This window comes from Panthera uncia (assembly GCF_023721935.1).
Source record: "Panthera uncia isolate 11264 chromosome A1 unlocalized genomic scaffold, Puncia_PCG_1.0 HiC_scaffold_17, whole genome shotgun sequence".
Classification (NCBI taxonomy): Eukaryota; Metazoa; Chordata; class Mammalia; order Carnivora; family Felidae; genus Panthera; species Panthera uncia.
In genome coordinates this window covers 95,113,089-95,124,721 of record NW_026057577.1, presented here as the reverse complement: position 1 = coordinate 95,124,721, position 11,633 = coordinate 95,113,089, and the positions used below count along the sequence as shown (strand labels likewise).

The window sequence follows — 11,633 nt, the reverse complement described above, 5'->3', positions numbered from 1 at the left end:
GGGGGGGAAGAGGGTCATGCATTCACATGACGGGGGAGGGGCAGAGAGAGAAGGGGACAGAAAGAGGATCCAAAGCCAGCTCTGCGCTGACAGAATACCCAATGTAAGCCTCAAACTCGGAAACCATGAGATCATGACCTGAGCAGAAGTTGGATGCTCAACCAACTGAGCCCCCCAGGTGCCCCTAAGTTTATTTATTTTGAGAGAAGCCTGGGTGGCTCAGTTATTTGAGCGTCTAACTCTTGATTTTTGACTCAGGTCATGATCTCACAGTTTTATGAATTTGACCCCCACATCAGGCTCTGTGCTGACAGCACAGAACCTACTTGGGATTCTCCCTCACTCTCTGCCCCTCCCCTGCTCATGCTCTGTCTCTCTCAAAATAAATAAACTTGAATGAATAAACAAACATTAGAAAGTAAAAATAAAATGGGCTTAAATGGAACAGGCAGATTTGTTTTTTCAATCAGTAACTAAATACCTGGATATGGCAAAACAATTGCACTGAGTAACCATGAATATCCAAAGTGGGGAAATTTATCCTCCACAGCAGCCAGCACCTACCTTGCACAGAATAGGTGCTCTGTAAATATAGGATCATTGCTGGATTAGAGACAGGCTTCTCTCTGCTTGATGCAAACACACTTCTTAAGGCAACTGCAAATCTGTATTCTTAAATGACTCTTATATGGGCTATCCCTAACAGAGTAGTTACCAAGTTATTGAAGGAACTAGTCTGTGCCCAAGGATGATGGATGGACTGTGAATCCCAGATTCCCTCTCATCAGAAGGTTCTTTTATGCCTATATATTTAGTAGCAAAGCTAACATTAAAACCCTCACAGCAGTCCCAGGGCAGGAAGTCTTCTTCACCTCTTCAGAAGTATGCTCTTAGGTACCATTAGTTCCTCTGTTAAACTTACACTAGTCAGGGCAGCTTTTGCCACATACAGTGTTCTTTCATTCATTCACTCCATGGAAACTTACCGATCACCTATTTTGTGCCAGGCATTATCATAGGACCTGGGAGGGCATCAGTGGATAAAACAAAGCTTTTACCTCCCTGCCTGGAAGGAAATTACATTCTGAGAGAGACAAACAGTAAACAATAAGTACACAAATGATACAGTGTGTTTGAATGTGATTACTTTAGGGACAGAGGGGTGGAGACAATGAACAGAGTACGGGGACTTGGCATTGCTGGTGGTGGAGAAGGGGGACAGATTTTAAATGTGGTGGTTGGGTTTGTCTTATTGAAGAGGCAACATTTGAACAAGACTTAAAAGAGGTCAGAAAGCCAGAAAATACTTTTAGGGAAGTACACTCTGGGCAGAGGAGCTTGTCGATGCAAAGCCCCCAAGATGAGTGTGTGCCTGACATGTTCAAGAAACAGCATCAAGGCTGGAGCTGTGTGAGCAAGGAAGAGAAAGGGAGAACCTGAGGTCCAACAGATAATGAGTGCCCTCATAGACCAGTAGGAAGACTTTGGCTTCTTCACTGAGAAAAAAAGGGGGTTTCCTGGAGTGTTCTCAGCAGAGGCATGGCATGGTCTACTCCAGGTTTAAAGGCTCGTTCTGGGAGGACCTAGGTGGCTCATTTGGTTGAATGTCTGACTCATGATTTCAGCTCAGGTCATCATCCCAGGGTCATGGGATTGAGCTCCACGTCAGGCTCTGCATTGAGCATGGAGCCTGCTTGGGTTTCTCCCTCTGTCTCCCTCTGCCCCTCTCTCCTGCTTATGCTCTCTCACTTCTCTCTTTCTAAAATAAAAAAATAAAATAAAGCCTGGTTCTGTATTATCTGCTATGCTGATAAGACATTGTGGGGCAGCAAGATGGAAGCAGGGAGGCCACTTAGAAGTCCAGGTGAGGGATGATGGGCCAAGGTCAAGGTGGTGAAGTGACAAGAAATGGACACAGATTCTGGGTCTGTTTTAAAAGTAAAAGTAGAGGATTTCACCCTTTACTCAGCAATTTCACACTTAAGTTTGTATATAAGCAAGAGAACTGAAAATGGGTTTTCAAACAAAAATCTGTGAGTAAAACCTACCCAGATATCCATTAACTGATGAATGGATAAAGAAAATGTGGTATATACAAACAATGGAATATTATTAGCCATAAAAAGAAATGAACTATTGGTACATGCTACAACAAGGATGAACCTTGAATACATTAAGTGAAAGAAGCCAGACACAAAAGGTCACATATTGTATGATTGCGTTTATAAGAAATGTCCAGAATAGGCAAATGCACAGAGATAGAAAGCAGTTTGGTGGTGGTCAGGGACTGAGGGGAAAGGAGAATGTAGAATGACTGCTAATAGGTATAAGGCTTCTTTTTGAGGTGATGAAAATGTTCTGGAATTAAAGAGTAACGATGGTTGTACAACATTGTGGATATACTAGAAGCCACTGAACTGTGCACTTTAAAATGATTAAAATGATGAATTTTATGTTATGTGAATATTACCTCAATAAAAAAAAGTAGAGGATTTATCAGTAGATTTAGATGTGGAGAGCAAGGAAAAGAAAGGAGTTAAGGATGGTAGCTGGAAGGATGGAGTGGCCATTATCTGGGATGGAAAAGTCTGTGATGGGACAGGTTTGGGGAGGAAGATCAGGGGTTCAGTGTTGGACAAAACTTTGAAATGTAATTAGATATATTAGTTTAGAGTTCAAGGAGAGACACAGGATGGAGATATAAATTTTGGAGTCAGCATCAGCATTTAGATGGTAGCTAGGGCCCTAAGGATGGATAAGATCACCATGTTTGTGAGAGTAGATAGAGTGGAGATGTTCAGAGACTGAACATTCCAACATTAAAGGGCATTCCAACATTAAAGAGATCAAGAGGGTGAAACTAGGTGGCTCAGTCAGTTAAGCGTTTGACTTCAGCTCAGGTCATGATCTCGCAGTCCATGAGTTCGAGACCCACATCCGGCTCTCTGCTGACAGCTCAGAGCCTGGACCCTGCTTCCGATTCTGTGTCTCCCTCTCTCTCTGCCCCTCCCCACCTCACACTCTCTCTCTCAAAAATAAATGAACATTAAATTTTTTTTAAAAAAAGAGATCATGAGGCAGATGAGGAAGAACCAAGAAGGGACAAAGAATGCCTACCACAGTAGGAGAAGGACAAGCAAGTGAATGTGTTGACCAGAAAGTCAAGAAGAAAATGAAAGCAGGAGAATTCAACCTGTCAAATATTTCTGATAAGTCAAATAAGATAAGGACCCAAGATTAACATATGACTTAGCAACATGGAGGTCATTCATGACCTTAACAAGAGTTGGTTCAGTGGAATAATTGGGGACAAAGTCTGGTTCAAAGGAGAATAGGAAACAAGAAGTGGAGAGAATTATTTTGATCTTGAGAAGTTTTTATCAAGGAGGGTGAAAGAAAAGGATGGTAGCAAATGGGAGAATAGGGACAATAAATTTATTTTTTATATAATTTTTAATATAAATTTTAATATAAATATTTGAGAGAAAGAGAGAGCATGGATGCATAAGGAAGAGAAAGGCAGAGAGAGGAAGAGAGAGAGAATCCCAAGCAGGCTCCATGCTGTCAGTGCAGAGCCCAACATGGGGCTCCATCTCACAAACCATGATATCATCAGACACTTAACCAACTGAGCCACCAGGTGCCCCAGGAATTTCTTTTAAGGTGGACATTTGGTAGCATTTTTGTATGCTGACAGGGTTGATCCATTGGAAGAGGGAATAATTTGGTGCCATGGGGAAGAGAGAGAGAGTTGCTGGAGTGATATCCTTGGGTGGGCAAGAAAAGATGCTACCTACTACACACAGGGAGGGTTGACTTTAACAGCTCATCTAGATTAACAAGAAAAAGGTGGGAAATACGGGTACTGATGCTGGAAGGCCAGTAAATGTGATGAGAGTTTAGGGGAATTCCCCTTTGGCTGCATCAGGATGTTTTTGTTTTTGTTTTCAGAATAGGAAACAATGTCAGCTGCTCTAGTGAGAAGAGAAAGCAGATGTTGAGGGTGTCAGGGGAGAGTAGAAATGTAACATCACCCAGCAGAATGGGAGAATGACTGATGGAGGAAGGGAATATTGTCAGGCAGCAGGAAGGCACAGTTGGGGTTCACGGTCAAGAATTTAAAGGGACACCAGTCAGTGTAGTTAAGTTTGTTTCTCCAGACATATTCAGCTGAACAGGTCCAAATAAGGAATGGGCAAACATATGGATTTAACCAAAATTGTGATTTTCACCGAGCAAGTGATAAAGTGAGAACGGGACACAGGATCTGGGAATATATACAAGGAATGATTCTAATGATTGGCTATGGATATGTGCTAGGTAAGAAAAAAGACCAACATGTTGAGGAACAGGGACAAGAAGCTCAGGAAGTTTTGAAGGTCCCAGGGAGGGGGAGAGAGGATCAAGGAGCATGGGTGTCAGGTTATAAAATGAATAAACTAGAAAGGAGTCCAGGTGGTGGTCAGAGGGTGATGTGCATGATTGAGATAATGGTAGATCAGAATCATTGGTGATGACAGGGTCCAGAGGATGAATATGGGGGTTGGGGGAGGGGGCATCGAAGGAATGAAGAGGCCAGAATGTTGGAAGGATTAATCCTTATATAACGAAGTCACTAAGAATGAATTTAGAAACAGGTGGAGAGAAGGACAGTGGAGCAGGAAATCACCAAGAAATTGCAGGTGAGTGAGTGGCCCAGGGGTCAGTAATGACTGCAACAAGGAGCACTTGTACCTCCAGGCCCAGCAACGGTAGGAGAAGTGGAGAGACATAGGGCATGATGTTGGGGTGCCCATTATAAACAGGGATAAGGAGCATAAAAGGGAGATTCCTGCTGGGCTCCAGGCCGATGCCATGGGTGAGACTTTGAGTGCTCAAGGGATTCATGTCCCAGGCTCTCTGCTGATCACTGTGGAAGGAGACAAGGCAGCCTGAGGGCCTCGGTCTTACTCTGAGAGCCTGAATTAGTCAATGGACAGCAGGACCATGGGGCAAGAGATAGAATTCCCAAAACAAGGGACTCAGTCATGACCCTGGCAGGGGAAGGGAAGTCTTACTCTGGGCATGCAAGAGCACTCTCCTGGCCTCTCTCTGAAGAGTAGGTACCTGAAAAAAAGGGTCTCAGGAGCCAGAAGACTTTGGGCATTCCATATACCTTTGGAACACCCTTTCTATAAAAAGCCAGCCTCAGGGCAGCCTCCTGCCCCTGCCAATGTCTTACGTAGTGTTAATAATCATCACTTATCCATCTAGTTGATCATTGTATGTCCATCTTCCAAACACATTAACTGGCCTATAACAGATGCCTCCTTAAATACTTGCCAAGTGAGGGAGTTCATATTTATTGAGCTATCTATGTCCCAGGCACTGTGACAAGTCCTTTACATGGATTTCTCCTTCAACCTTCACAACAACCCAACAACACTGGTCTAGCTATCATCCCAATTCACATCTGAAGAACCTGAAACTTAGAGAGGGGCAGGAACTTACCCAAGGTCACAAAGTAAGGGGAATCAAAACTAGATCTTCCACCAGCACTGGCCTCCTATATCACCACATGGGGGTTATCAAGTGACCAAGGTTGGAAGAACATCCTTCCTAGGACCCATGTAAAGCAGCTCTGGGTCCAGACCAGGAGACCTTCACAAGCTCTTGCCTCCCTCCCCTGCTGGACTCCACACCCAACCACCCATTTTGTTTTGTTCTCTCCCCAAGATCCTCAACTGCTTTCCATCCATCATGATTCAGAAATCTTTATTTTTGTTTCCACCATAGATGTGAAAAGCTGGCTTGTGATGTTTGGATTTCAGCTTAGCAACATAATTCCTGGCTTCCCAAGAGCCAAAATGTATTTCGTGCCTCCTCCCTATGAATTGTCAGAGAGTCAAGCCAGTGAGAATGGACAGGTAAGCGGAGGTTCCTGCCAAGAATATGAATTATTGTCCTCATTCCCTGTTGCAGACAGAACCGCATGGGAGCCAAGGGCACATCAGTAGGGGAGGAAAACATCAGAGCTGGGTATAAAAAGGTGTCTGAAACATTGTGACTTCCCAGGAAAGCGAATGTCAGGGCTATCACCTGTCTGGCGCAGCAAATATTTCTTCCCAACCTCAATTATGACCTTAATTGTGGTATCATTATCTGTTCAGTGTATACCCTTGAGTCACTCCTTGATTAACAATAGCACCGAGAAACCTAGTAGCAACCTACCATCTGCACTGCCTATAAGATCATAACCCTTTTGGCTTTTATGGGACATAATATAACTGTGGTTTGCAGTTTCTATCCCATTAAAGAACATTTTTATGCCTGACATAAAACCTCAGCGTTTTATGGCCCAAATGTATACAGATTGAGTTTTCAGAACATAATTTGTGCTTGGGTCTTTCAGTGATGACCGAGAGGTGGTCAGTTTCCATTTGGGTGCTGCGGAGACACTGGCACGGTCAGACAGGAGGGGTGGGCAACAGTGTTCAGATAACCCGTTACAGAACAGTGCCCAGCAACATAAAAGTCTGAAAGGTCTCAGCTGCTCTGAATAATCATCCACACTGTGTAACTAGAGAGAGACAAGGAGGAGCTGGTGGGTAATTGAGAACAACGTCCTCTCAGCTCTGCCCTTCGGGGACCACTCAGTGGATGAATAGCCATCATTTCTCTCATTTATCTAAGTGCTGTTACCTCCCAAACACAGCCTCTTCCATTATCCCAGCCTGTCCCCCAACCACCAATTGAGAGGAGTTGTAATTTGTGAGTAGAGAGCTCAAGGCCAAGGAGATAATGGTGATTTCGTCCCTCTGCAGAACTGGGGCTAGGATCCAAAGCAAATGACTCAAAGCCCAGGGATATTCCCTCTGGCCCACAATGCCAGAACCTCTTAGTCTGGTGCTTCTGAAACATTAATATGCACACAAACCACCTAGGGTATGCCTCGTTAAGATGTAGCTTCTGACTCAGTAGGCCTGGAGTAAGGCCTGAGATTCTGTTTTTCTAACAAGGCAGGTCCTGGCGATTCTTTTGCTGCTAGCCATGCTTTGAGTAGCAAGGTCTTAACCCAAGGAAGTTAATGAATGCTCAGGGCATTGGCCTCGAAAAAAATCTAGGTCACAGCAGCAGGGTTCATAGCTTCTCAAACAAACACCCTGCCCTACAGGTCAGGATAGTCCTGGGTCTGAAGTGTGCAAGGCAGCTGCCAAACCATCTGAGGGCAGAGTGACTCTCTCTTCTCCAATAATGGAGAGACATGGTAAGTGGGTAGGCCTGGGTATAGATGTCAGCAAGGTGGCAAACCTCTGTACTGTCTTTTTAGTTAGGGTCACAGTTACAAGGCAGACAGGTCACACCATCAGAGCACTGGGAACCAGCCAGCCTCTGCTAGTTTCAAAAGGTAGGACGTATTAGCTGGCATCGTTACAGATAGAAGACTAGTTCTTACAGGGAGTCCAAGAATTCCCCTTTCTGAGCCTTTTTTTAATGAGCTTCTTGGCCCATGCAAAGAGCTGCCCAGACCATCATCTCAGCCTTCTGTGTTTTCTTCTGCCCACAGCTCATTACAGGTGTCCAGCAGACAACTGAGAGGCATAATCAGGCCTTCATGGCTCTGGAAGGGCAAGTTATCTCAAAAAAGCTCCATGCCAACATCCGAGAGAAAGCAGGCCACTGGTTTGCCACCACCACACCCATCATCGGCAAAGGCGTCATGTTTGCCATCAAAGAAGGACAAGTGACTACCGGAGTGTCCAGCATTGCCAGCGAGGACAGCCGCAAGGTGGCTTCCGTGCTGAACAATGCCTATTACCTGGACAAGATGCACTACAGCATTGAAGGCAAGGACACCCACTACTTTGTGAAGATTGGCTCGGCCGACGGTGATCTGGTCACACTGGGCACCACCATCGGCCGCAAGGTGCTAGAGAGCGGGGTGAACGTGACCGTGTCGCAGCCCACACTGCTGGTCAACGGCAGGACTCGAAGGTTCACCAACATTGAATTCCAGTACTCCACGCTGCTGCTCAGTATCCGCTACGGCCTCACCCCCGACACCCTGGACGAAGAGAAGGCCCGCGTCCTGGACCAGGCGAGACAGAGGGCCCTGGGCACTGCCTGGGCCAAGGAGCAGCAGAAAGCCAGGGATGGGCGAGAGGGGAGCCGCCTGTGGACTGAGGGCGAGAAGCAGCAGCTCCTGAGCACGGGACGTGTGCAAGGTTATGAGGGGTATTACGTGCTTCCTGTAGAGCAATACCCAGAGCTTGCAGACAGTAGCAGCAACATCCAGTTTTTAAGACAGAATGAGATGGGAAAGAGGTAACAAAATAATCTGCTGCCATTCCCTGTCTGGATGGCTTGGCGGGAGTAACTGTTATCTCCTCTCCTAAGGAGATGAAGACCTAACAGGGGCACTAAGGCCGGGCTGCTTTAGGATACCAAGTGGCAAGGAAGCTCACATTTTTTGAGTTCAAATGCTACTATCCAAGCAAGAAGTCCCACATCCTGAAGTAGACTAAAGCCTGGCTGAAAATTCTGAGGAAAACAAAACAAACGAATGAATGAACAAACACACAAAATGTTTCAAGTTCCCCTAAAATATGACCCACTTGTTCTGGGTCTACACAGGAAAAAATAAAAAAAAAAAAAAAAAAAAAAAAAGACGCGAAATGTCTAAAAGGAACAAGAGAACAGAAAAACAACAAAACACAAAAAAAAAAAAAAAAAAAACAAAACACGTACACACGACCGAAAAACAAAGACGTGAAGACGAGAAGGCCTCCTATTCTATTACCTCACTCATCCACACGTGAGCGACGCAGACACATCCACCAGGGCCAGCGTCACAGACCAGCTGAGGAAACCGATTCAGACTGCTTGTTGGACAAATACCACAGACGTTTTCGTTTCAACCAGTACAGGTGCATTGAAAACACGACTTTGGGGGTGATTTGTGTGTAGCGACCGGGGAGGGGGGGATACAAGTGAAAGAGTGAGCACTGGAAATACTTTTTAAAGAAAGAAAAAAAAAAACTAAAAACACACACACAAAAAAGGAAATTACTATCAAAAAATCAAAGCAAGATAATACCGTTCAGCACTTAACTCTCAGGTCCCAACTTAGTCCGGCCTGAGTTAATTTATTTGAGCGCAGAGTGTACAATTTAATTCAAAATGGTGGCTATAATCACTACAGATAAATTTCATACTCTTTTGTCTTTGAAGATTCCATTGTGGACAGTAATACGCAGTTACAGGGTGTAGTCTGTTTAGATTCCGTAGTTCGTGGGTATCAGTTGCAGTAGAGGTGTGGCATTGTGACACTCTTGCTAATGGGCACCACTTCAGATCACCCTGTACATACATAAGCCTCAAGGCACAATCACCGTTTCAGATTTTAAATTATTAGTGTGTTTGTTTGGTCCAGAAACTGAGACAATCACATGACAGTCACCACGAGGAGAGAAAATAAAAAAATAAAAAAAAAAAAAAAAAAAACACAAAAAAAATAAAAAATAAAAAAAAAAAGTCTAATAAGAACTTTGGTACAGGAACTTTTTTGTAATATACATGTATGAATTGTTCATCGAGTTTTTATATTAATTTTAATTTGCTGCTAAGCAAAGACTAGGGACAGGCAAAGATAATTTATGGCAAAGTGTTTAAATTGTTTATACATAAATAAAGTCTCTAAAACTCCTGTGGACACTGGTCTTCTGTGGAAATGCTTTGAGGTGAGGAAAATGTAAAGGCTGATGGAAGAAAAGGGAGCTTCCTAGACATACAGGCTGAGCTGGTATTTCAAACTTTGGGAGGAACTTTTGTTAGAAGGCAGCTCAATGCTCCCCAAACTGCTCTAAGTGCTAGAATGATCTCTGCCTACATCTGCAGCCCCCTTTTCTGCATGGATCAGAAGTGAGGCAAGTCTGGGCCTGGGGCTGGATCCATGCATGGGTGGGTCCCTCCAGCCCTCAAGGGACAGTCAGTCTTCTCCCTGATGCCACATTCTACTTCCAGGAAGTGCTGACAGGAAGTGAGGGCAAACCCTCTCACCTCACTAGGAGATGTGCATGTATTTGTGTGTGTTTATATTTTCTTCCAGATTAATTTACTCCCATATTTGCACACTTGGGGCAACCCAAATAAGGAGAACACTTATGATTTGGATGAATTTTCTTCCACCAAGGCCACAGAGGAATACCATAATCAATAGCTAATATTTATTGATGCTTACTAATGCCAAGAACAGCGCTAAATGCTCTGCACACAATATTTTCATTTAATCCTCATCTTTCATTCATTCAGCAACATTATACAGACAGCTTGTCATGTGCCAGGTCCTGTGCTAAGTTCTGGGGATAAAGGAGGTGGGCAGGCATAAACATGGGTCCTCGCCTCTTGAAACTAAGGGTCAAGGATGTAAACAGATGATAGTCAAATCATTACACTAAGCAGTGAAAATGGCAGGGGTATTAAGTGCCAAGAAGGATAGATGTATAAAGTTATGGAAGCACATTACTGGAGAGGTGACCTAGAGTGAGAACATCACAGAAGTTGCTGGGGGCTGAAAGAGTTAACCAGGTGAAGAGACTGAAAAGCATTCCAAACCTAGGGAACAGAATATCCAAAGGATCTGTGGTGAAACAGTCTGAACTCAAAAGAGGTTAGCAGGAACCGGAAGATGCACAGATTAAAAAGAAAAAACCCTTCAGTCTTTCTTTCATTAAAAACAAGAGGGAGTCTTTTCATAAACAAGTGCTCTGGACACAGTATGGCTGACGTGGTCATCTGTGTGAGGTGAAGGAGATGGCTGGCGGCCACTGACCTGATACGAAGGCATTTGGGACTTCAGAAGGAAATGGAAGTGCATTGAGTGGCTGGATTGCAAGGACAAGCTCCTGGTATCATTCATTCTGCAGGTGAGGAAACTGAAGCCAATTTTCCACAGCCAGTAAGTGGTGGAATAAGATTCAAGCCTAGCTGTGGCTGACTTCAAGGCCTCCCCAGGAGGTCTAGGGAGGACACCACCGAGACCCTTCCAGGGCTTCGAGTCACTGCTGCCTTCCCAGTCATCCAGCCAGGCCAGGGGTGGTTTCCCCAGGCATAAGGAAAGGGAGAGAGAGGCAAAGGTGGCCTGCTTTACACCAGGTTGTCAAGTGTCATGGGCCCTGTTAGCATTATCAGCACAGCAGGCGAGGCTTCAGTAAACCACACAGGGGAACAAACACGTTTCGGACAACTTCCCTCTCAGAAGCATATGTGAACACTTTTGCCAAGTGCCATGAGTTTGCACCATTTCCCTTCAGGAGGGAGGCAGGAATCAGTTCCTCCTATGTGCTTTGGTCCAGCTGCTACCTGCCTTTAATCTGAGTGGTGTCAGGGTCACTTGGATATATACTCACAGAGCAGCCTCCAACTGATCATAGGGCCAGCCTGAATCCTGGTTTGTTGGGGGCTATAAAGGTGTTACTCTGTTGTGTCTCCCTGGGTAGAAGCAGCCAGTGGGACAAAACATGACAGTTAATCACAGGCAAGAAGCCAGTGGGGAGCTCGTTTAGCCCAGAGCTCCTCTGCCCCAACCAGACTCTTAGGTGGCAGGTAGACCCAAAGGGGTGGCCAAATAGTGTGGCAGACAGGGAATCACAAAA

At 44.8% G+C, this 11,633-nt stretch overlaps 1 protein-coding gene across 1 annotated transcript in view; it reads left to right on the top strand.

Annotated features, from left to right (window-relative positions):
* Nucleotides 1–8,646, top strand: part of TENM2 (teneurin transmembrane protein 2) — a gene marked incomplete at its 5' end in the record, with an annotated part of 375,214 nt that extends 366,568 nt beyond the window's left edge. Inside the window, 2 exons of the mRNA XM_049648903.1 lie at nt 5,776–5,906; nt 7,547–8,646. Of these exons, the coding sequence (XP_049504860.1) occupies nt 5,776–5,906; nt 7,547–8,308 (893 nt within the window). The remainder of the gene's footprint in view (nt 1–5,775; nt 5,907–7,546) is intronic.
* Nucleotides 8,647–11,633: the final 2,987 nt, after the last annotated feature.